The sequence below is a fragment of the Cololabis saira genome, chromosome 8 (genome assembly GCF_033807715.1).
Source record: "Cololabis saira isolate AMF1-May2022 chromosome 8, fColSai1.1, whole genome shotgun sequence".
In the NCBI taxonomy this organism is placed as follows: Eukaryota; Metazoa; Chordata; class Actinopteri; order Beloniformes; family Belonidae; genus Cololabis; species Cololabis saira.
In genome coordinates, this window is record NC_084594.1 from 23,553,948 (window position 1) to 23,580,167 (window position 26,220).

At 39.1% G+C, this 26,220-nt stretch overlaps 3 protein-coding genes across 4 annotated transcripts in view; 2 read left to right on the forward strand and 1 right to left on the reverse strand.

The window, feature by feature from the left end:
* Positions 1–6,940, forward strand: part of sema3fa (sema domain, immunoglobulin domain (Ig), short basic domain, secreted, (semaphorin) 3Fa) — a 51,865-nt gene extending 44,925 nt beyond the window's left edge. For both annotated transcript variants that reach the window (XM_061727313.1, XM_061727312.1), the window contains 9 exons: positions 1,842–1,911; positions 2,693–2,837; positions 2,955–3,177; positions 3,349–3,437; positions 3,535–3,576; positions 4,452–4,609; positions 4,721–4,788; positions 4,894–5,027; positions 5,922–6,940. In XM_061727313.1, coding sequence (XP_061583297.1) covers positions 1,842–1,911; positions 2,693–2,837; positions 2,955–3,177; positions 3,349–3,437; positions 3,535–3,576; positions 4,452–4,609; positions 4,721–4,788; positions 4,894–5,027; positions 5,922–6,350 — 1,358 coding nt within the window. In that variant the 3' untranslated portion in view covers positions 6,351–6,940. The remainder of the gene's footprint in view (positions 1–1,841; positions 1,912–2,692; positions 2,838–2,954; positions 3,178–3,348; positions 3,438–3,534; positions 3,577–4,451; positions 4,610–4,720; positions 4,789–4,893; positions 5,028–5,921) is intronic.
* A 4,411-nt stretch (positions 6,941–11,351) lies between these two features.
* On the forward strand, positions 11,352–15,574 carry gnat1 (guanine nucleotide binding protein (G protein), alpha transducing activity polypeptide 1). Its single transcript, XM_061727316.1, has 9 exons — positions 11,352–11,663; positions 12,813–12,855; positions 12,935–13,076; positions 13,166–13,323; positions 13,406–13,534; positions 13,628–13,757; positions 13,871–14,024; positions 14,116–14,332; positions 14,412–15,574. The coding sequence occupies exons 1-8, from the start codon at positions 11,558–11,560 to the stop codon at positions 14,304–14,306; spliced, it is 1,053 nt and encodes a 350-aa protein (XP_061583300.1). The 5' UTR covers positions 11,352–11,557; the 3' UTR covers positions 14,307–14,332; positions 14,412–15,574.
* edem1 (ER degradation enhancer, mannosidase alpha-like 1) lies at positions 14,943–25,567 on the reverse strand. Its single transcript, XM_061727315.1, has 11 exons — positions 24,953–25,567; positions 23,653–23,725; positions 23,109–23,212; positions 22,436–22,607; positions 22,138–22,321; positions 21,092–21,266; positions 19,568–19,688; positions 19,236–19,406; positions 19,077–19,150; positions 18,900–18,996; positions 14,943–18,294 (listed from the first exon to the last, which is right to left on the reverse strand). Exons 1-11 carry the CDS (start codon positions 25,420–25,422, stop codon positions 18,007–18,009), a joined length of 1,929 nt encoding a protein of 642 aa, XP_061583299.1. The 5' UTR covers positions 25,423–25,567; the 3' UTR covers positions 14,943–18,006.
* Between the last annotated feature and the right edge of the window lie 653 nt (positions 25,568–26,220).

The following is a 26,220-nucleotide window of genomic DNA, read 5'->3' on the forward strand; positions in this document are numbered from 1 at the left end:
AGTAGATTCAAATGGCAGCAGCAACAGATGAGAAAGCATTCAAAGCATTGCCAAGGGAGAAGAGGAGCATAAAAGCAGAAAAATGCAAAAGAGAGGAAATTTTATGCCAGACAAAAAGAAGAATGAACGTGGGGACCCAGACGTTTTACGGCCTTTACTGAACTATAATCATGCAGTTTGCAGTTTTATTTTTGGTTGTCTTTGTGTTTCCATTGCAGTTTACAAATCCCTAAACACCTCTTGACTACTCATAAAAAGATCAGTCTTTCAAAGAATATCTCAATATTGTAGATGTGCATCTGTTTGGATGAATATCAAGAAGGTCGATGATCTACAATCTTTTAGTTATTTCAAAGTCTTTCTTCCCTCCAGTGACAATTTGCTGAGTGCATACTCCACATTATGACTTGTTTTCCCTTTTCTGGAAATCGTATTTACCTCAGCTTTTTGCTTTACGATGGTTCCAATAAAAATAGGTGTTTTCTCACAAAATGTTGAGCTCAGAGTGCCTCAAAGACTCCAATGTTGCTAAAACATTAGAGAGAAAAGAGAGAGTGATGGAACTTGTTCCAGTCCTCTGCTGATTTATTTCTTTTCTTCTATTGCCTGGAGGTCTGACAAACTGGCGCTGGGTTATGAATTTTTACTTTCTTTGCCAAAAGTTCATGTTTGTTCCACTAAGCAGACCCTTACCTGTCATTTTTATCCATTTGGTATGTGAAGAGAAAGATTTAAACCTCATGATCAAAAAGGAGTTTAAGTGAGAAATTGAGTTGTTTTTTTTTACAAGTGAACTTTTTTCTAATGCAATGTGAAAAGGAAAATGCTCGTATTTTGTTTCACCTCAGTGTCTACATGGATATTTGTGCTTTGTTGAATCTCGAGTTCATTCAGGTGGAATTTGAGAGATAAATCTGTGCAGTAGCTCTACATGCTATTCTTGCGTGACACATTAACGCCATGCTTTTAGCTTCCAATATAATGTGAAAAAAAAACTCAGGTTCTGAAAGGCAGGATCTTATTTCATGACCATTCACTGTAACGGGGCTCTCCGAACACTTTTGACTATGGGTAATTATTGTCTTAACTGCTCAAAAGCCTTTTTTCAAACAAGTGGGCCAAGCCCTTTTACTCGCTTCCCATTCATGGAAACATAAAAAAAAAGACCTACGTGTACTCAGCTTTTCCTCTTAAATTTATGTCAGCGTTCCTCTGTATTGTTTTTCCTTACACGTCTCTCTCATGAAACCATCGGAGGATACTCAGGGTTCACCACTGTCTCAGCTCCACAGTCACTGAATGCATATGGCTCTTATTAAAGCCGTGTTTCAACAGACATCTCTATTTCACTTCTATTCCCTGCTGAGACCGGGGCACTGTAGTTTCAGCTTTGTATTCAAAATCTTACTGAGGCTCTGGTAACCGCAAAAGCAAAAAGAAGTATCCATATGTCATAATTAGAGGTGCTTCGGTAAGAACCAGGTAGAATCATAAAGTCATGGGATAATTTTATATGAGAGACTTATAATAATATACTAATATTTTATTTTCTGTTGTCTATGAGGGAATGCTTTCGCCTTTAAACGGATGATTGTATAGTCTGAGGCTTAGAGAGGTTAAATTCAGTATAGCAGAAACACAGCAGAGTAGGGAAGACTGCAGGAGTTCAGTCTTTTATCCAATGTCATCCTGCCTTTAGGCAAATTGAATAATTCAACTTTTGATGTTAAAACTGCATCCATTCAGCTTATATTGAATAAAGATATGAATGAAATAAATCCAAAGCTTTTGGCTGTTTGTGGCTTTAACTAATTACAACAAATTTTGTCTTCATCCATTAGGAGATGTGTATATCCAGCCAACTCAAGACACCAAGAACCCAGTCATCTATGGAGTCTTTTCAGTTTCAGGGTGAGTAAATGGATGCTTCTCTCAAACTCTAACTTTGGACATGGGCTGTATTTTCATTTCTCCCTCAAGTTTTTTTTTTTTTAAGTCATATTCATTCAGCCCGAGGGTGTCTGCTCTCTCTGATGTTGCAATGCTATATGGCCTGTCACACGATCTGGCTACAAAGACGGGGCAGAAAGTAAATGTGGAGCCCAGAGGGAGACTCGGCTCTGATGACGCTGATGGAGTCTGTAGTCTCACTCGTACAGTACATTTGATAACAGGTTGTCAATCATCAGGCAACATTAGACACGCTAAACTGAGATTGTGTTGGCACACAAAAAAGAAAAGATGTGCACAGAGCCATAATAAACATGTGCTGATTAATGTATTTGAGCAAAAAATATTGTTATTGTTCTCATTTCAGCATAGGCATCACCGACGTTAAACCCAGCCGATAAAAACACACGTGGTGCTAATGAAAGGGGCCCATGACAGCAGTTGCAAACATGCTACACCCACCACACAGCAGCAAGAGCCTGCACTCTGGCAATGCTCTGCAATATGTGGGTGTTTGTATGTCAATGTGTCAGACAGCTTGACTCTACTTGAGTCCGTTTGAGAGTGCATTTGTGCGTCATAATTTTCAGTGTATTCCTGTAAGAGGCAGACTGAGTATGTGGGAAGGAAGTCGGATCCACCAGCCACAGAGAGCACCTCGCAGTAATTGTCTCAGTGTAGTGAGTTAATCTGAGTCCTCTGGCTAATGTTTTTGTGCCTGTTTTCACCTGCCCTCCTCCAGATCTGTGTTTAAAGGCTCGGCCGTGTGCGTCTACTCCATGGCTGACATTCGCATGGTCTTCAATGGACCTTTTGCCCACAAGGAAGGGCCCAACTACCAGTGGGTGGCATATGGTGGGAAGATCCCCTACCCTCGGCCTGGCACGGTACATTCACGATGAAAAAAAAAATCAATAAAACTGGCGCCATGTTTTCGACCACTAACTTGTTTTGGAAACTCTACATGAGCTGTTTTGACATACAAGCTTTCAATTTGTCAATAGTGTCCAGGAGGCACTTTCACCCCAAACATGAAATCCACGAAGGATTACCCGGATGAGGTTATCAACTTCATGAGAAACCACCCCACCATGTACAATGCTGTGTATCCAGTGCACAAGCGCCCCCTGGTGGTCAGAACCAACGTGGACTATGAGTTCACCACAATTGCTGTGGACCAAGTGAGAGCTGCAGATGGGAGCTATGAGGTGCTCTTCCTGGGGACAGGTCAGTGTTTTAAAGGCAAAACAGCCATTGCCATGTCACTGCATACTCATCATCACTCATCAACAATCATCTTGAGGGTGAATTGAGAGCCTTCTCACTAAGATGTTGGTTGTTTTTTAATTAAATAAATCAAGCGAGCAGGTCCAAAGTTACCTGTCTGTGTTTTTTAAGATCGGGGAACAGTTCAGAAAGTCATTGTCTTGCCAAGAGATGACTTGCAGACGGAGGAGCTGGTCTTGGAGGAGGTAGAAGTGTTTAAGGTCAGTTTCATGATAATTTTATGGATAATTATATCATAACTCTTTTAGTGTTCTCAGTGTTAACTGTGGATCTCTGTTGTTAATTGTATGACTGCAGGTTCCAACAGCAATTACCACCATGAAGATTTCATCAAAACGGGTAAGTTAATGAGAACTCAGTTAGATCAAATAATTCAAATAAAAAGTTAATTCTACAAATAGTAGATTATCAATTAAACTAAAAAAAAGAGGACACGGATCATAGTTCAATAAAGTATAAGGTTTTCCCTTTAAGTCGTTGTTAAGAAAGGTCATAATGATCATGAGGAAGTTGAGCAAGTTACCTAAACTTTGGCCTCAATCTCAAAGAACTAAAATTAACACAGATTATTAAATGTGAAGATATGCAACATTTTTTTAGACTTCTTTAAGTAAGTAATGCAGGTCTAAACAGTTACAATGTAGAAATCAGATACATTTTAATTACTTTGTACAGTTGCTTGAGTCCATGATTACTCAAATATGCTTACAAATGAACCATGCATTTTTTTAAAGCAAGGTTCTCCTTTTGAGGAGCAGTGCTCGTTGCTCTGAGTCACAGCTGTGCATTTACAGGGCGGCCTGAAGGGGGCGCTTTAACGTGCACATTTGTGCGGTTTGCTGCCCTGATGAATCTACTACTGAGCAATCAGTAAATATGTGTGAATATGTTTGATTTGAATTGCATTATTTATTCCCTGATTGATTATTATATGACTTGCTTCTCCAATTATATTTTGAGGCTTATTTAAGTCAGGTTTGATTTCAAAATTAGGACAACTAAAATGTGGAACATCACAAGAAACTCAATCTGTTCAACAGAGCTCTTCAGCTTTCTCTAAAGACCTGAATCACAACGTTTTCTGTTTTAATTAATTAGGAACTGGACTTCTAGAATAAGGTGTAATCATCAGAAATGTTTAAATCTGACATGTCTAACTCAATTGGTCATTTTCATTTTATATTATTTATTTATTTTTCAATTTCCTATTTAAGCAACAACTGTATGTGGGGTCTGTCTCTGGTGTGACCCATCTGGCTCTCCACCGCTGTGACGTGTACGGGGAGGCCTGTGCTGACTGCTGTCTGGCCCGGGACCCGTACTGCGCCTGGGATGGCAAATCCTGCTCCAGATACTCTGCCTCACAGAAGAGGTGAGGAGGAAACCTGCAAACACAATGCATGCGTGGGCACTGACTGGCCATATTCAAAAATGTGTTGAAGCTGAGCTTTACGTTTTTGCCTGTTTGATCAACCACCTCTAGACGGAGCCGTCGACAGGATGTAAAGTATGGAAACCCAATCCGGCAGTGCAGAGGTTATAACTCAAACAGTGAGTATCCCTTTGTAATAAGACCACAGGGACTACACAACTTTTTTATTGCAAAGGCAGCAGGAATGACTGTTGCAGAGTATAAACACAGATATTGCTTCATAGGTAATAAGAACACTCTGGAGGCAGTTCAGTATGGGGTGGAGGGGAGCACAACGTTCTTGGAGTGCCAGGCTCGCTCTCCTCACGTGTCTCTGAAGTGGCATCTGCAGAAGGAAAACAGTGACAGGAGGAAAGAGGTGAGCACGACTTTTACAGTGGAAAAAATCAAGGTACTCAGCAAGGGCGTAGGTTTGGTCTCAACATTGGTAGGGACGATATAACAGCATAACCTGCATGTACTTTTTGCTGGGGACGGGACATTAATAAGACCAAACAGATTGGGTGAACGGGGGTCAGGGCTACATTTGTCACAAATATGAACCTAATTAATTGATTGGCTAAATGATCAATGCAAAATATATCTGTATTGGCTTATACTAACTTTCATGTGTACTGGTTCACCTGATACACGTTTCGATTTAAACCTTTGTTTTCACTACTAAAGAAACATTTTGAAAACTTCCAGAATATTCCAGGATTTTGTTAGCAATTTAAATTGCAATATTTGAACATAACTTAAATTATATTAACATACACAATAAATACAAACGTATTAATAATCAAGTCATCAGCCAATCAAGCGTGCGTTTCAGGGGAAAAAAATGGACCGGCAAATTCAGCAAGTGAAAAGGGGTAAATGTAAGTCTGAACATAATTAAAATAATTCACTTAATAATGGTAGGGTCAATTCTATCCTTACAACATTTGGGAAGACAATCTAAATTACCTATATATCTGAACTCATTATATAATGCAAATAAGGTTGCTTAAAAGTTGGTGGGGACAATTTGAGCCTCCTGAAAAGTTGGTAGTGTTCTGTCCCTACCGTCCCTATGCAAACCTACGCCCTTGGTACTCAGTTACTTCTACAGGATTAGTGATGCAGGACGTTTGCTGGTTCTTTAACAGAACTTCTTCTTGATTAAAGCAGTCAGGTTTCTAGAGTAAAATGAAGATTTCACAGCAAATAAATTCAAACATCTCTAACTTTTACAAACAAGTTTCAAATGCTGGCCTTGTGTTCCTTCCAGATCCGCTCAGAGGGTAGGGTCCTAAAAACGGAACAAGGCCTACTGATCCGATCGCTGCAGGCGTCGGACAGCGGCATCTACCAGTGCACTTCCACCGAGAAAAACTTCAAACACACTCTTGTGAAGCTGCAGCTCGTGGTCCTGTCCAGTCGCACGGTCAACAACGTGCTGGTGGAGACGGGCAGCCCGGCCCTGCCCCCGCTGCAGTCCAGCGCCTGGACTCCGAGTGCCGGTCAATACAAGGACCTGCTCACCATCCTCAGCCAACCGGAGATGGGACTGATCAACCAGTACTGCCAGGATTACTGGCAGCTGGGAGACGGCGGCCTCGGGGACAACAAAGCCAAAAGCCTGAAGGAGCTGAAGGAGCAGAAGAAGCCTCGCAACCGCCGGCATCACGACGAGCAGACGACCTCGGCCGAGACATGAGCGAGCTTCGCGGGGATACCCGTCATATTCAAGCACCGCCCACGTCTACTCTTCCACACGACCTCCCGAACACGACAGCCTTCCATTTAGGGGAACGACTCCATTCAAAGAATAAATGATCATAAAGGGCGAGACACAGAACAGACACTGCAACAGAAAGCACCTAACAGTTTATGTCTAACTGTTGGCAAAGAAAAAAGAAACAATATTTATTGTAGTTTGTAAAAAGTAATTCTTTGTACCTATCTAGAAACCCTGTTTTTGTGAATAGATAAATATGTGCAAATATTGTTGTTATAATAATATTATTGTTAGTGTTATTGTTTATTCCAATGTGTTATGTTGAGAATACCTTTATGTTTGGTGGTTTGTTTGTTTGTTTTTTGTTGGTTTTTTAAACAGCAACAATAACCCAGGACTTTGAGAGTATCTGTACACGGACGAGGACAGAGGTGGTCGTGTTGGATCATTCGACTGCTGGCAGTATTCAGCATCTAAGCTCAAAGTCGAGACCGGAAGTCTTACTTTGTGGAACTTCCCCAAACCTCCTCACTAGAACAATCTACTGTATACTGGAGAATTTTTATTTTTTTTTTACTGTAAAATACAAGCAGAAATGTGGAGGGGCGGAAAAAAAAGGCATTTCATGGGACGTTCAAGGACAGTAGAAATGCCCACGGACTGCCGCTGTTCACATTCTTCCACCATCAGTCACAACCTGCCAAGAGTTTTTCCGTTTCTTTTTACATGTGAATTTCACATCACAACGTTGTGTTCCTCAACACGTTGTGTGCGATAAACTGTCATTTGGGAAAGATTATTTTTAATGACACAAAAACTGAAAACATAACATTGCCTTCTCTTTTCCTTTCGTGGAGAGGAGATTTTTCCAGCAGGCAGCTATGTATGAGTTTGTGACAGTTTGGGATTAAAGATATATATTAGACAAAGCACCTTCTGTTGCCAAATTGGTGATTTTAATAAATCCTATACTAAATCTTTCTCATATATCTGTGGCATATTACACAGTTTGTCTATATAAGTTAGATTCTTTTGTTTGTTTGTTTGTTTGTTTGCATTCCTACCATTTTCATGTAGATAGTTGTGAAAATTAATCAGCCGACTCATATGTGCTTGGAAATCCCATCTCTTGGTGGGTGCTGTCCTGACTATGATGTGGTGAACAGCAGAGCTTTCACAGGTGTGTTCTGTTCTCCTGCTGCTGTTATCAGCGTCACCCACTTCATAGAAACCCATTGGACTGAGTAACTTCTACACATGAAAACGAGGTTCAACCACTAAAAAGCTGACCACCACACTTGAAGATAAACCACAGGATCTTCAGTTGGGCGGACTTTAAATGTGCATGGCATGTACAGTGTATGTATGTGGTATTTTGTCTAAAAATGCAATGTTGCTGTGGATGTCGGTGAATGTCTTTCTTGTTTTTGGGAAAATGAATTCTTTCAATGGCGGGAAATGCTGAAAGGTCTGAACGATTGTGATTTTGTTTGTGCTCGCTCGTTCTCAAAAAAAAAAAAAAAAAGGAAAACAAGTTTGCATATTTCAGACGCGTGCATCTGCTTTCTACGGCAGGCAGATCATTGAGGTGATGTACGATATGCACAGTTGGTGTTAATATAATGACTTGTATAAATATCTCTTCCTCCTCATCAATGTTGCTAACTAATAAATTAAAGCTCTATATTTTATAATAACACACGGTCTATTTTGTTTTACATTACCTGCCAAAGTACATTCAGAATATAGTAATTAATGTGGTGAAATAGGAAGTGTAAGATGTGGACAAAGAAGGGGCACTTCTGTAAAGACAAGACAATGTTGCTTCCAATATCACACTAAGAACTTGAAGGGCAGATAGTGAAAAGAACATGTTTTCTGCACATGGTAAACCTTTAGGGAGAACTGGAGAACACGACTAAAACTGCAATGTAGGGACACATCTTGACTTTTTTTTACATTTTTTTAACACCCCCTAACTGTGAAGTCAGTGGCGTCAATTCAGTCTTACTAAGGTATGGCAAGGTTACGAGTCACAGAACTTAACTAGAGTATCAATCAACACGTCCAGCAAATACTCATCACAGAAGTCTGCTATGTAGCTTATCTGTGTGGTCAAGAAAATTGGAACTTTTTCAAATGCAGTCTCGCTCACTGCAAAAACTCAAAATCTTACCAGGAATATTTGTCTTATTTCTAGTTAAAATGTCTCATTTTTAGTCAAAAAATCTCATTACAATTAAAACAAGAGTCATTACCAGAAAAATAACTTGTTATTTGACCATTTTCACATGTTTCAAGTACATTTTCACTTGAAATAAGTAGGAAAATCTGCCAGTGGGACAAGATTTTTCTTGTCATTACAAGCAAAAAAATCTTGTTCCATTGGCAGATTTTTCCACTTATTTTAAGTGAAAATCTACTTGAAACAGGTGAAAATGGTTGTTTTTGAGTCTTGTCTTAAATGTAATGAGATTTTTTTTTTACTAAAAATGAGACATTTTAACTAGAAATAAGACAAATATTCTTGTTAAGATTTTGAGTTTTTGCAGTGTATAATAACTAGTGAAATCGATCATGTTCTGATTTGCATTTGTAGTTATTCTATATGTATTAAGTAATAGAATAATCAATACAAAGAGACACAGAGTAATTCCATAAATGTATTTAAAAAACAAACATTTACATTTAACCCTTGAAGCCAAGGTGTGGCGGCTGCCGTACCTTGCCATACCCAATTGACGCCCCTGTGTGAAGTAGCTACTGTGGAGGAAGCGTCATGGTTTGGTTATGCTTCTCTCTCTTATTGCTCATATGCACTATAATGCAGTAGTTCTGATCGGCTTCCAAATCTTGGAAAATGTCCAAGTTCTTATAGCTATTTCATAAAAAGTTGGTGCAGTTTTAACCGCAGATTGTACAGATTGTAAACAGTGGTTTCATATGCAGAGGTAAAATAAAAAAAGTGCAAAAAATGAGAAGTAGATCTCAAAAGAGTGAAAAATGTGTCACCTTTACCGGAGGCAAAGCCCCATAACCTACTGAAAATGTTCCCGACCCAACAGTTGGAAGCACTGCTGTAATGTAACTACAGTATAATTAAAACTTTATAGACGCAAGTAGGGGCAGTACATGGCCTGACGTGGGAACAAGACACACATTACAAAGACGTAGGTAAATCAACAAGAAGAACATTCATGTTTTGGAACGGCTCAGTCTAGTTCCTGAATGTAATTTACTTGAGATATTGTGACGTGACCCAAAAATAGCAGTTCAATAAATAACATTGCAGAAATTTTCAACCAAGTGTGTTTATCGTAGTTCAAGTCTCATAAAGAAACATATATTGTGGACATTCTTGTTACTAAAGACGGTTGGACATGTTGATAAGTCCAGGAAGGAAAATTCAGATTTTATTTGTTACTCAAACTCACATGAGGATTAAATTAATTTTAGTCAGGATTTTATTAGAAATAATGCCCATTCCAAATAGTTCATAAACTTTTAGATCCACTAAATTTTGTCTAATATGTAAGATGTGGCACGGTGGCTTGGTGGTTAGCACTGTTGCCTCACAGCAAGAAGGTCCCCGGTTTGACTCCCAGGCCCAGCAGGACCTTTCTGTGTGGAGTTTTGTTCTCCCCGTGCTTGCGTGGGTTTCCTCCGGGTACTCCGGTTTCCTCCCACAGGCCAAAAACATGCATGCTAGGTAAATTGACGATTCTAAATTGCCCGTAGTGCGTGAGTGTGAGTATGTCCGGTTGTTTGTCTGTATATGTGGCCCTGCGATGGACTGGCGACCTGTCCAGGGTGTAACTCCTGCCTCTCGCCTGAAAATAGCTGGGATAGGCCTGCAAAACCCTGCAAAGGATAAAGCGGGTATAGATAATGGATGTAAGATGCGGTAGGAGAAACATCACCAAGATCCTAAAAAAACTCCAAGTGGTATAACTCAGGGTTTCAGTGTATACACAGACATGGATTTCAATCTTTGTTGCCATCAAGTTCGCTTTAATCTTGTTCAATTATTTGTGTTTTATTCCATTTCGGCGACGTTTCTGAACTTAAAAAAAAAAAGAAGCCAAATGCCTCCTGAAATATTCAAGACAAGATGAGAGGGAATGAAATGGGAAGATCAACAAATTACACTCAATAGGAGTGTGAGGATGTGTCCCACTGCTGATCTGCATTAGTGTATTCATTCATAGTTATGACTCAGGTGTTTTATCATTGTCAACTTGGGATAAGAGCCTGCAAAATGTTATTTGGTAACATGTTTAATTTACAAAGCACTTCCCGAAGGGGGTTATATGCAGCTAAATGAGAAAATGATCAATTAAATGTGTAGGAAAGCGTGGTTCGGCAGCCACACACATGCACATGTACACTGAACATTCATGCAAACATAATTGAAAGTGAGAAGATTAGGATCCTTAACCAGCTTCAGATTGAGGTCAATGAGATCTGTCTAGTGAAACCACAAAGCTCTTTAAACACTTCTGACACACCTTTCAGTCTGTAGTATCCGATAAGAAATGTTCATATGTATTTAGATCATGGCAGTTGTGTTTGTTACTGACCCTATTAGCTCACTGCTGTGTTGGGAAGAAATACATTGAAAATAAATGCATCTTGGTTCCAAAAGAGACAGCAAAGCACTTGTCAATCTCATCATCTCTCTTTTAGGAACCGAAACATTTCCAATATTGTTACATTAGTCCTATTGTGGAGTGAATTTATTTTCGGTAACCATATCCTCAGCTTTATAAAACACCATGGACCAAACTGTTTAGCTTAACATGTTTGTCTTTTGGAGGCACCTAAGGCCAGCAGAGAGATAAGCACTTGAGCCGATGTTCATCTTCCGCTGAGCGCAGCAAAGTCCCCTAAAGGTTAGGGCACTCCCACACTGATGTATGTATGATTCTCCTCGCACCTCTGCCCCATAAACCACTGTCCTTGGGCTCCATTGGCCACCGCTGGTCAGGTGGACAGAGGGTGCCCCAAATCCTTTCCTAAGACAGGAAACTACTCTAACTTTATCCAGTGTTTGCTGCAGGCAGTTGACGCATCAGTTGTGTCGTTCAAGGCACCGCTCAGACAGTAGAAGGCGAGCAGCCAGGACCTGCTTCCATTTTTCCTGACCCTTGTTTTTTAGCAGAGGGGCCCAAGCCGGGAAAAGTAGGATGGGGGCCGGAGCTAGCGCGGAGGAGAAACGCTCCAAAGAGTTGGAGAAGAAGCTGAAGGAGGATGCTGACATTGATGCAAGAACTGTCAAGCTGCTGCTGCTAGGTAAAGACAGACAAGACGGCTCGGTGATCCAGAGTAGTTAGGATGTAACAGGACATTTCATCCTCTGGTTTATTTTGTATTTTATTAACATCCCATACAATTGTAGAGATTACTTTTTCTTTGCGCTCAAGTTTAGAAGATGTATAATCCAGCTGTTATGCACACAGAATATTTTATATATATATATATATATATATATATATATATATATATATATATATATATATATATATATATATTTATAAAAAGACTTTGAAACAAAAAAACACTTAACACATTTAACCTGCAGGAACTGTTAGATTCTTCTTTTCTTTAAATTATTCCCAAACTCAGTTTCAATTTATATGAGAGATGTGAAGGTATTGCTAGGATAAATCACGTGTTTGTATAATTGTATATATTTACCCAGTTTTCAAATTCTTAACTAGTCAACTGGTTTCAGTCGAGTAAAAGCTTAATAACCCGTGTCACTGAATTCCTAAGACACTTTGATAATCGGACAAGCCAATCCTCCATTAATCCTGATACAACAGGTCCTCCAGCACAAAGGGCTTAACCATGAAGGGCACAGATGCTTTATGAAACCTAAATAGAACAGTAATGCTATTAATTGTAATACATCTCATTTAAAAAGAAGACTAATGTGTTGTCTTTTTAACGTTAACTGCGTCTGAGTTCAAGTATTTTATTCAATTTAACATGTTTGTTTTGAAAAAAAAAAAGTATTTTACCACATTTTGAATTCTGATTGTCCTACCAAGTCTAACGCGTTACTATTTGAATTGGTTAACGCATGCACAGTGTGCATTTGACTTTATCAGTTTGATATGGACATACTTTCATATTGGGCTTCTGCATCTCTTCCTGATAATGTAGGTCAGGTTCAGGGAAACAGATTAGGCTTGAGGTAAGAAGTATTATAACCTGCTGGGCTCCGCTGCCTGACAAAAGATGTCCTCTGCAATAAACACAGGTTATTCATCGATGTTAATCACTTCATCTCTTAAAACAATGGCATAAACAGAAGCACAAAACATTGCAATGTCTCCCACGAATCCTTGAAATGAAGAAAAATGTCAAATAAGTTTTGCCATAAAAGCAAAATTCCAGCATAAATAAGTTCTGATGTGATTGTCTTCTCTCTCGTAGGTGCTGGAGAATCTGGCAAGAGTACTATTGTCAAACAGATGAAGTAAGATGTTAGATTTTGCTTCTAAGTAACCTCTCTTTTCTTATGAACTTATTGTTAACTGAATTGATGTGCTCAACAGAATTATCCACAAAGATGGTTATTCGCTTGAAGAGTGCTTGGAGTTCATTACCATCATCTACAGCAACACCCTGCAGTCCGCCATGGCCATTGTGAAGGCCATGGGCACACTCAATATCAACTTTGGCCACTCTGATCAGCAGGTAATGACACACATACGCGTGTATCGTAGGCTAAATTGATGTCAGATGACTAAACTATGTGTGACTGTCCTCTCGGATCTGCCCTGCAGGATGATGCCAGGAAACTCATGCATCTTGCAGACACGATTGAGGAAGGCACTATGCCCAAAGAATTGTCAGACATCATTTTGCGTCTGTGGAAGGACTCTGGCATTCAAGCGTGCTTTGACAGAGCCTCTGAGTACCAGCTCAACGACTCAGCTGGATAGTAAGATATATCAGAAGCTCAAATTCAAAAATGTTGCGTCTCGTGTGAGTATTGGCAATTGACTGAATGTAATTTCCCACAGCTACCTGAATGACCTGGAGCGGCTGGTCCAACCCGGGTATGTGCCCACTGAGCAGGATGTGCTGCGATCAAGAGTGAAGACCACTGGTATCATTGAGACTACGTTCTCCTTCAAAGATCTCCACTTCAGGTGAGTCAGCGCAACTCTTGAGAAACTTACAACAACAGAGTATAATCTAGGCGCCATAATTGAAATCCTAAATGTCTTTTCGTTTCTATGTAGAATGTTTGACGTGGGTGGCCAGAGGTCAGAGAGGAAGAAGTGGATCCATTGCTTCGAAGGTGTCACCTGTATCATCTTCATTGCTGCTTTGAGCGCCTATGACATGGTGTTGGTGGAGGATGATGAAGTGGTATGAAAAGTTTATGGCTTTTATGTGCTTATTCTTTACTATCTGTGTGATATTGTTCTGAAGTAGGTCATGAGAGGTTCTTCAACAGACTTTGAATGGGACTTTACTTTCAGAATCGAATGCATGAGAGTCTACACTTGTTCAACAGTATCTGCAACCACCGCTACTTTGCCACCACATCCATTGTACTTTTCCTCAACAAGAAGGATGTGTTCATTGAGAAGATCAAGAAAGCTCATCTCAGCATGTGCTTCCCCGAATATGATGGTAAGATCATGGCGGTTGACATATTACATGCATACATCAAAGGAAATTACAAGGTATAAGGACTAAGCTTTATCTTTTGTTTGTTTTTTAGGACCCAACACCTATGAGGATGCTGGTAACTACATTAAATTGCAGTTCTTGGACCTGAACTTGCGCAAAGATATCAAGGAGATCTACTCGCACATGACCTGTGCCACGGACACAGAGAACGTCAAGTTTGTGTTCGATGCCGTCACCGACATCATCATCAAAGAAAACCTGAAAGACTGCGGTCTCTTCTAAGAGCCAAGCAGAGACACCAAGTTAAGGTGAGCAAAGTGTAGATGCTTCAACTGTAACTGAGACTAATCGCTGAAACGTTTCATCAACGTGACTCTCTTCTTTCAGGGTGTTGTTGCAGCCCTGTCACATTCCACAAGCTCCTCCTAACTGAGGACTTCAGATAGAAACCGTCACATCGAAGAGCCATCGTCGAAACCAGCGAATGCAAAACAGAAAAAATAAGAACAATTTAAAACAGAAATCTATTTGTTGTGTTCTAACTAACTGGTAGCTTTGACCAAAGACTTCTTGTCAACTGAGATTTGAAGACAGCTCTTAAGTCAGAAAATCCTGAGCAGATTTCAGATGAGTTGAATTTTTAGTCGAGCTAAGTTTTTTCTTTTTTCTTCAGTCTCCTGAACTCATCTTTGAAAGGCCATTTAGTGAAGACATCAAAAGCTTATATGTCAGAATAAACTGATATCTTGTCACATGCATTGTTGTGAATAGATGTCCAGCTAATGCCGTGTCTACGTGCTCCAGTAAGCAGTCAGTATACAGCCAAAGAGCAAACAAGACGGCCTCACACCTGCAAACGCACTTCAGCCTCTGTTAGATCCAAAATGAACTTGTCACTAGAAATGGCTTTAATGTGTCGACACACACACACACTCACAACTGTACAGTTTTTGTAGTATAATTTAAGGAAGTCAAAAATGTTATTTTCAAAGAAGCACTAGAAAATGTAAGTTTTGCACTAGTTGAAAAGGGCCAGTGTATATAATACAATTTGATTTATATCGGACAGTTAATGATGTTTGATAATATAATGGTGACCTGTAACATTGCTGATTGATAGATGTGTCTAAGTTTAATTTGAAAATTCTTCTCTGAAAGCCTTTGAAAGAACTGACCTGTACAGAAATGACACAAAAATGTTCATCTCAATTAAACCTAATAAAGCTTCTGTAGAAAACTCATTACTTCTTGTATTATTTATTTGACAAATTAGACACACAGGGATGTCTTTTTCTCAATCATTTATTCATTTTGAAGAATTTTTTGGTCTCCTTTAAGCGCCCAGTTCAAGGCCGCAGTTTTACAAAGAGAATAAAGAAATATTTAGAATCTACTTTTTGGTTTTCCCCCTTACTTTTGTGTCTGAATCAACCAGATTAGACAATGCTTCAAGAATGCAATTGTAGTAATTACAATTTACTGAAGTTTTGCTTGCATAGTAGCATCAATGCACAGGGAAGACCTAATTAGAAACATGAGTGTAAACAAAACATAACAATTTTCTATTGGGTTGATTACAAAAATAAAAATGTGAACTGGTGTCTATGCATTCTGACTTAACAGCAGCAATGGTGCAGTTATGCTATACTGAATCTTGCACAGGAAATTATATTAATTAAAAATGTATGAATTCACAGCTTCTTTACAAAGTTTTGCTTGCTAATCAGTTGAAAAAAAAAAAAAAAGTAATTACATTTTTTTTTTTTTTTTTTTTTTTTAAGAAGAGTTGCATAAGAGGATTGATTCCACACCCACCCTGTAGATAAAACCTTTAGTCAACAGCTACTAGTTTAGCACAAAGAAGGTGATAAGCAGCAAGCCTGGCTCTGTCTGGACATCAGAATCCACATCCACAGAAATCACAGATTAGTTTCTTATTTGATGAAGCATGGCACTTTAAAGTTTTTGTAGACATTAGACAAAATATGATCCGTCCAGTTGTGAGCAGAGCAGAGGTTGTTGCACTTTTTGTGCTAAGCTATCCTAAAGTAACCAGGCTGACACAGAAAATGCATATTCGTTGAACTGGCAGAAGGACACAAGTTCCTCCACAGATAATTTAAAGGATTTCCTAATTATAACATGGTACATCCAAGACCCATGAGTAAAGACGCTGGAAAGAGTGCTGCAACATTTTTTCCACCAGCAGGAAAGGTTAGTTGCCATTTAGGTTGCGTATTGACCAGACTATGAACTGGTACTATTTGTTTCATCAAATCCCAACATCAGCAACAAAATGAGTAAATTAACCCCCAATAACATTAAAAACTTCAACTCAACATGAACAAAATGATTAGGGCAGTATTTCACAAAAAACCGTGATCTGGCCTGAGGCAAAGTGTCAGTTAGACACTTGGTGAAATGGATAGCCATCTTCCACGGCCGAAGGCAAAATATAAAACATCGAGTTTAAACTGTAACTGAGTAAAGCAGCCAGTACAATATAAAGTCATGATGCGCACCTCTGAAGAACATAATATCAATATTACACTTTTTAAAAGTGTGTAAAATTGTACTGCAGTGCAGCTTTTCTTTGACCTCAGAGAACCGATACGTAACAACCCACCTCAATTTGTAACATAAATACTGAAAACGATCTTAAGACATACGTTAGCAGACATTACAAGAAAGTTTTCTTTAATATGAAAGCATTCATTTTTGCTTTTTTTGTATTTCTATTAAACCCTGAGTTCTTACCACATGTTAAGTATGATGTGCACTTAATAGAAAAGAGGAACAGCAAATGACAACTTCCTTCTCGAAATGAGACTGAATCTGGAACAAATCAGAAGAGTTTCCACTTATTAAACATTGACTGGCATTTCAAAAAAACATCTTATGGCTTGGTTTGTCAAGTCTGAAAAGAAGAGGTCATGTCATTTGTGTAAAACTGCATATACACATGGAGTGACATTTTTTTTTTGTGCAAAATCAACAGTGGACTTGAAACCTATTCAATAATGTTATCCATAACTACTATGCGCTGCACAGCATCCAGAAAGACCAAGACAAACAGAAGGCACTTCAAATCTCACTCCCATGGTACACCTATTTGCCCTTTGCAAGAAGCATGATTGACCAACACATCTGTTTTTCTTCTCAACATTATGTGTAATAAGATTCATGAGGATATGTGTCAAAATCTATTAGGTAGGACGCAGATTGCCCTCATGTTGTTTGCTTCTCTCTGGATTAAATAAAAAGTCTTTGAGTGTTTACTTGATAAATGTGGGGAAAAAAAAAGACTTGACAAGTGTTTCAACTGAATGGAAAAAAAACATGAATGTCTCTAAATGAAGGACGTGATTCCAACTCATGTGGAGGCTCATCAATGCTGTCTGTTAATGTGCAGCCCTTATTTAATATGCACCGATCTAGTCAAGTGACTCAAATGCAAAGAGGCACTGTTTGATCATGGTTAGGTGTTTTTGTTCTTGCACAGGTGAGTGTTTTTATAGGCTACGCATTTTAGATTCATGAGGCTTAATGGCACTGTTCCCGTAAAAGTGATCATTCACAGCTCAGCTGTAAATTCAAAAAAACACAGACAGACACACACGGCTAACACACTCATACCTGCCCAGACATTTTTTTTTTTGTTCAGAAAGAAAATTGCTTCATCTAAAACCACTTAATCAGTTAAAAATTAAAGGATGAGTCTTCATTTTGCAACAGGAAAGTTGTCATATTTGTTGACTTCATGCTCACTCACCAAATAACTAAAATACCCACCCAACCATTCACTCTAATACAGCAAGAAAGCAAACTGCTTCCTCAAGACTATTAGTTCAGTTTCCTTTCTGGATCCAGAGCAGCAGCAAAGACGGGACAAGGATTTTGATTAGCAGAGTCTCCTTCAAGCTACTGCATCCACACTTGAGGGGGAACACTGAAGATCTTTTCAGCACATCTGTCCTCTTGCTCAAAAAAGTCCCACCATATTATCGATCTGCCTCATGTAGACGCTCTTTAATGGCAGAGTGTACCGTCGCTCCTCTGGTATCCTGTCACACGTTACGCTCACATTGCTGATGTTTCTCAGGATTGGCTGGTTGTTTGGTTGACTTTCGGCCAAGGCTCCCTCCTCACATGGAAACAAATCGTCCCACTGCTTCTCCCTGAAACGTTTGTCGATAGGCACAATATGACCCTCGGTGGTAAAAATGTACTTGTTATCTGATTTGTGAAGAGGGTTGTCTTCATCGAAAAGCTGTAATATAAACAGAAAAAGGAAAAATAAAGGGGTAACACAGAAGGCAACTGGCAGTGCTTTGAAGAGATAAGATATCTACAACTTGCTGAGATATTGTTACCATGAGCCTTTAACATCTGTACTGGGAATTCTCTTTTATGACCCCTGACAAACTAAAAAATGGCTCTAAAAGGTTTAGCGTTGGGTGAGGGGTTTCTTCACGGTTGCAAAGCTGCTACAGCACTAGAGCCACGTGTAGAACTGGTATAAACATCCGTCTTGAGCGATCCAAGCACACATGGACAGCTCTAAGCTCATCTGGTCACACCTGCGACTAACATGCATTTCTCTCAAACGACAACCTGTGACTGGATTTCTTTTTTTCGTCACGGCTTTATTTAACAGATAAACCATACACATATCTACACCTGCAGGCTGTCAAGATATTAATACCAGCTTTGAATGAGGCCCAAAGGGCACTAAATCCAACATAAATCCTTAAAAAGAACACTGCGTATGAAACTGATTGTATTACAACATATATTTATTAATATTATATGCTATATATGCTTTCATATCTATATTACATACAAACATCTAAATATGCAAAGGCTGTAACTTACTAGGTAAAGGTATTTGCAGGTCTCACTGAGGAAGAAGCTCTCCATCCGATCTTCTTTGGACTTGTCCACGACATGGTGGAGAGTGGCATACCCACATCTGTAAATAAGACAGACACACAAATGTATCAAAGTTGAAAAATACATTCACAATATTTCACATACCTATGTAGTCCACACCTGACTTTGGCATTTTTCTCAAGGCTCTGAAGAATATCCATCCCAACATGCAAATAGAAAGGATTTTTGGTCGCCTGCGGAAAGTAACAGAGTAAAAATGTGTTTTGTCTCCAAGATAAAAATCACCAACAAACACTGCTATCCATGCAAGACTGTTACCTGGTACAGAAGGTAAGTTGATTCCACCAACTCGGGTCTTAAAGGGTAAAAGAGCACATCAGGAGCCTGCAGCTGCCAGTTATATCTCTCTGGCAAAGCTCCAAAGCGCTTCCAGATGGCATAGTAGAAGGCATGAAGGCAAATGGCATTATCTACATCACCACTCAGCACCTGTAAGAATGAGCAGCGCAAGCTTATTTCAACTATATATATATATATATATATATATATATATATATATATATATATATATACATATACATATATATATATATATGTGTGTAAATTAATTAAACAGAAGTTCCCTCATAGAGGGAAGTATGTAACCTAACCTGCAGCCCAGGAAAGAAGGCCTGAAGAGAGTCAATCCAGGTGTTCATTATCTCACCGCTGAACATGTTCACATTTACATAGAGAGGCGGGTCACCCTCCCCTTCATTGCAAGATTCTCGTCTGGCATAAAAACAAATGAATAATGAGAGTTAAAAAAAAAAAGGAAAAACCTTTAATGCTCCTCGGCATCTCTGAAAACTAAAAAAGAATTTAGATTGCTTCACTCATTCATCCATTCACTTCTCCTGATCTGGCTTCAGGCAGCATGGGCAGCACACTAAGAATGGAGAAACAGACCCCCTCACCCCAGCCCTTCCCTCCTACTCTTCTGGGAGAATACTGAAGCATTCCCAAGTAAGCCAAGAGATACCGTATAATCTCTGTAGTATGTCTTCGGTCTGCTTCGGGGCCTCCTCCTGGTTGGATATGCCTGATACTCATATGTCATGCCACATTTGCATCATGCACACATACTCATATCTACATACATCATGCAAACGTCTCAGCATCTCACACATACCCTTACGTACACATCAATATTACAAATGGCTCCCCAGGGAGGCGTCCAGAAGGCATCTAAACCAGTTACTCAAATCATCTCAGCTGGCTTCTCTCAACGTGGAAGAGCAACAACTCTATTCCAAGTCTCTTGATAGCGTGGTTGGAAGAAACCAATTTCAGACGCTTGTTTTTGCAACTTTTTCTTTAAGTTACCGCCCATAGGTGAGGGTAGGAACGCAGATTGACCAATAAACAGAGAGTATTATCTTTTGGCTCAGCTCTCTCTTTAACACAACACACTGGTACAGGGGCATCTTTTGCAGATGATGGACGATGTTTTCTGTCAAGTCTGTCTCCTGATCCATTCTTCTCTCACTTATGAACTAGACCCCGAGATACTCCCATTACTCCTAACCCCAAAAGGGCATTCTACCCTTTTCCAACAGAGATTTGGAAGTGTCGATTATCATCCCTGTCGCGTTACACATGGCTGTGAACTGCTCCACTGAGAGCCAAAGATAGTGAGCAAACTGGACCCCATCCACTTCTCACCAAACTCTTCCCATTCTGTAGTTAAACTGTTTGATGTAAAATGGAAAGGTGACTATCCAGGTTGTGACATTTCACCATAACGGCTTATTAAATTAAAACTTCAATTGCAGGGAATAAAACTTTTTTTTTTTTTTTAAATCACAAGTGTTAGCCACATTTGTTTTCTGTGAGCAGCTAGCAACTTGAATTGAGGATTATGAGTATTACTCAACAGCTACTTATCAGTGGTTACTGAAGTAGAATAAATGTCAACATTTTAAAATCTCAGGATTCAGCTTTTGAAATCTGCTAGCAGAACCTAAAACCATTAACACTTTTAATTCCTCATTATATAGCCAGTGACAGATAAAGGTCAATCTTGTTGTTGTGGAAGTTTCACACTTCAGTTGAAACCTTATTAGAAGCTTTCTCTAAATCTAAAACAACAAACAAAATACAAGTGTGTCACAATGCTTCAGAACGGGACTCACCCTCTTCTCAGATGGTTCTGTATGCTGTCATAGGCAGCTTGAAACATCTGATAGTCTTCTCTTTCACCAAAAAGAATGTATGACTTTAGCAAATACTCATAGAAGGAGTCCATACCAGCTCCAAGACCACTCTGCTTGCCAATCCATTGACCCGTTTGGATATTAACAACATTTCCTAGAAAAAGAATCACAGACTTGTAACTTGTAATCAAAGCTTGTAACCTTTGGCATACCAAATTGATTTAATTCTGAATAAAACATAAAGAATGCAAACTAGTCTTTTACATAAGAGCATAAAAATGCCATTAGGAAGGTTAACTTGGATTATCCTATGGCTAAACATTTTCACACAGCACACAATAGCAATCCAGATGGGTTAATGGTTGAAGGTCTAGAAACTATCAAAAAGAATATTAGGGGTGGTGACAGGCTAAAATTATTACTACAAAGGGAAACTTTCTACATATACACTTTGCAGGCCATGAAATACCCAGGATTAAATGAAGAAATTGATTTTAGTCCTTATTTGTAATGACTTCTCAGTTTATAAGTGGTTTTCTAGTATTGGTAGCTGTCCTTATCTAAACCTGCTGCCACTTACTGGCTCTTTATGTATCTTCTTTTGTTTGTATGTTTTCTTTTCCCTCTACCTGGCCATTCACTGGCTTTTGACACCTGCGTGGCCACCTAGTGGCCCTTGCATGTAATGTTTACCTGGGAAATGGTTCATGTGACTTCCTACCTGTGCAGGGCAGGTGTATATCATTAGGAATTCCTGTTTGAGCAGTACCCTGAAGAAGGCTTGCGCCGAAACGCGTGGGTCTCTGCTCCCATGTTTTTAAACTTATTAGCCATGTTTCAATAAAGGCTTTTTAATATTTTTCCACAAGAAGAGTGCCTTGGACTCCCTTTTTTGACTAGATATTGTTTTTTTCCCCAACACCAAAGAGCACCTTCAAGATTTTTTCTGAACAATTCCCTGAGCACTTCAGATTTTCTCTTCACTTGATGACTAGTCTTTCACATAATTTGCAAGCTGTACTCACCCAACAGACCGGTTTCGTTGCTCCTCAGATTCCACAGAGCTCTGACAGCTCGTCTAGCAACCCATTCAAATGTTGAGTCTCCAATCAAGCGACTCAAAATCCCAAACTCCACCAGTAGGGACCCGGCTCCAGCAGTACAGGTCTCATTGATGCTGTCTGGAGGAACTCCAGTCTTTAAATTCACCTATGTTGAGGATACAATTGAATGAGGGTGCATTTTTTTCTACTTTGATAACCGCCTTTAGGGAAAGGAACGATTAACAGATCTTTAATTCACAATCACAAGAGTCTTCCTCACCCTGGGATAAGGAATTCCTGTGCTGGTGTTTTCAAAGGCCGGCAGCAAGCGGACAGCCAAGTCATGAGCCAAGTGCAGCAGCTCATTATCATAACCTTCAACGCCCACCTTCCCAAAAGGATGCTTTGGGTCAGTCAGTAGAATATGTGCCGAGATGAGGCTTCCCAAGATCCTTGAAGAGACAAATGATTGAAAATTATAACAGTGTTTATTTGCAGAAAAAAACATTTGAAAGTATTTCACATAATCAGTGCCACCAAAGTAATCTCATAATTATCAAGTTTAATCAAGATTCTGCCTTCACAAGTTAAACTCCATCAGGTGCAAAAATGATATCAGCCTTGCTTCTGCGCTTCTGTTTTGCTTTTCATACTTGTATATTTGAGCGAGTTTCATTCATCTTGTGAGTTTACTGAGTTCGTAAAGACAGAGAACACAGTTCAAAATAAACAAATACAGTAAATATTTCAGAGGGATGGGCGTTTAGCTAAAACATTTCTCAGCACCCACACACTTCCTATTATGTTGCCAAGTGACACGATTTACCAAATGCCCCAAAAAATAAATCACCTTACAAAATATGTTGAGATGCAACCTCCAGAACTAAACTTAAAGCTGGATAGATTCTTGCTGTGTAACTTAAAAAAATAGTGACTTTAAATAATATTTATACCTTATGTTTGCCTCAAAAACTTGTACAGTTGAGTCCTTGTCGAAAGATACGGTATCTATAACCAGTCTGACGGCTCTCTGGAACTCTGTCACATTCCCAAGCACCTGGGTGATACAAAACCAAAACTTACATGACAGCAAACGCAAACCACTATCAGAAAGAATGTAGTTCAGGTAAATGCAGGTACATTTTTAATGATTCTGTTTAACCATTATTCAAAACCAATGTCAGATTTTCATTAGCCAGTTTTTGGTAAATTATTACTACTTTTGTCAGTTTTAAGTTATTTCACTGACCAATGTATTTTTTACTTTCTTTAATGACTGTCAGATTTAAGATGACTTTAAATCTGTCTGTATTTTAAAGAGAAAAAAACACCACAAATTTCTTATAAACCTCCTGTTTGGAGTTAACTTGAGGCCAAGAACTGCAATTACCAATAACAATACTGTGTTTTAACTTCTTTTTTCTGTTAAAGCCATGAAAGGTCAACTGTGCCAACTCTGAGACAGTTTTTACAGAAACTGGAAAGAAAACAACTTACCAGGAGGGTATCTAAGGTGTCAATGAGAGTAAGGGAATAATTCCCCAAGACATCATTTATGTTGATGTTTGACCTGAAAAAAAAAGCAGTAAACCAGACTGTGATAAGTCTAGGATTTCTCTCTTCAGCTGTAATCAATTCAGAACATGACAAAGTATTGAAATAAACAAAAGCTGATCTAATGACACAGGGTTATTTTTTTTTCTCCTATAATACACAAGTGTCTGTTGGTCCACACGAGATACAAGGATAGCTCACAACTGATTTCAAGAACAAGAAGAAAAGAAAAAGTGGAGTGTGTAATTGGATTGTTAAAAATAGATAGCTAGATAGATCGATGAAGTCCTTTTCCAAACCTTAAAGATTACATACTGTCTTAGCTATTAAATGTGAAAAGTTATATACACATAAATTAATCACAAAACAAAAAATATTGTAATCATTAGGGTAAATGTTTCAGCCCTCTTTGGTTTACCTTCTTTAAAAGACTGTCTTATTTAACCTGAAGATAATATCTGCTAAACATTTCAAATGTGCCACTATAAATTAGTGGATGGGAAGGATTGAAAAACAGTCATTCGGCGCTTGTAAACAATGATGATCCCCTTCGGTCACATATCAACAAACATTTCTATAACATTATTCTTTGGGAGCATAGCCTGCTAGAACTAAGGGAACAACTTTAATCACTGCATTCTAATGGACAAGGAAGATTTGTGTTACATACTGTCAGTATGGCTTTGCACTAGGGCTGTTTGGTTATGAAAAATAAACCCAAATGACAATTATATGCAAGTATGTAAAACGATTTTAAGTTCACACAGGAATTCATAGGTTTGGACCCAAATTAGATGTCAAATCAATGTTTTCTTTTTTGTTTTGTTTGTTTGTTGTATTTTATGTATTTATTCTTTACAGAGTTATTTAACTCAAACAGGCCTTTCAATATCCATTTAAAGTGCAAAAAAGAAAGAAATTGCAACAGTTCATGCAGTAAACAAATAATTTTAGCTTATCTAATTTATTCTGTCACCACACACACATATTGCCATGAAGCACTTGGCATTTTTCAGAAGTGTCATGACAAACTGTGTGTCCGACTACTGGGATTAAAGTTCACCTGGCGAAAATGATGAAAAAAAATAAATAAATAAAAAAAAATTTAAAAAAATCGATCTTTAGACATAAGAATCGATTTTTAGGAATTAATATGAGAATCGATTTAGAATCGGAAAATCGATTTTTTTTCAACACAGGCCTACTTAACAGTATTGGGTGAAGTGGGTTAAGCATGACTCACGGGTTCAACACGTCTGGACCCCTCCCCTCACAGGCAATGGGGTTCAACTCGTCCTCTGGAAAGGCGTATTTCATGTAATTGTCGTATCCGAAATAGAACATTTCTCTGGCCATGTCTTTCATTTTGGCTTTCAGCGGGTCTGGGAAGTTGCGGTACCTCCGGACGTACTCGTCCTTGTTGCCATCGAACAGACTCAGGTAGGACCCCCGGACCGGCTCCTCTCCCACCTTGGCACAGGTGGTCGCCCTCTCCTCATACCTGCGGGCGTGCACTCGCTGAGACCACGAGTTAATCCTGGCCTCGCTGTCCTTTTCCTCCCGGAACAACACGTCTAATTTGTGCAAATTAAAGTTGAAGTGGAAGTTGAATCCCAAACTGAGGTTAGGTCCCAGTCCGAAGGCTAGCCACAGCACACAGCTGACAGACAGTCTCAACACGACCAGACCGACCACTATCGACCTCCATTGCATCTTTACCTCACGTCGATCTTTAAACGCATAATTCACGTCCACGTGTCTCCCCAAGAACTAACCCAAATGTAAACTCCGGTGAATTTTAGGCTGAACTACAAACACAGAACGGGTTTTTCGTTTACACACTTCCTGTCAACCGCTGTCAACAAACCAGCCCCTCCCAGCTCCGGAGTTGTGATTGGACCTGTCTGCCTGACGTCATACACAAGGAAGGGCCTGATTGGACCGTGTCTCTGTCAATCTAAACCTCTGGACCAATAGAAAACAGCCACAAGAGTGAAACGTTCAGGACTCGAAAAGTTATTTGGTTGCATTTGCAATAAACCAAAAGACGGAACACAAAGAGCAGTTGAATTCAAAAGTTCAGAAAATCGAGACAGTTCATTTAAAAGTGATTGATTAAACCTACTGCACCTTCTGGACCCTTATTTAGCAAATTTAAATTATTATCAATTTTTTCTATTAACAAGTTTCAAACATGCCTGTTTATGTTTAAGTTCATTCATTTCAAACAAGACATTCCAGGCACTTTTCATAATTTTTTTCTGTTATCATCAGATATTCATTCTTATTCAGTTAGAGGTGGGAAGAACTTTCATTTACCTCTTTGTCGTACCTCCAGTCACCAATCCTTTTGTCAAATTCCATGGCCCTCAACTCTGGAACTGTTTAGATAGATCTCTTAAGTTAGTGTCATCCTTAAAAATGTTTAGGACCAACTTAATGGGGTATCTTTTAGACAAAATTAACAGGCTATTCGTACTGAAATGAAATTGCCATTTCATGGATGTTTTT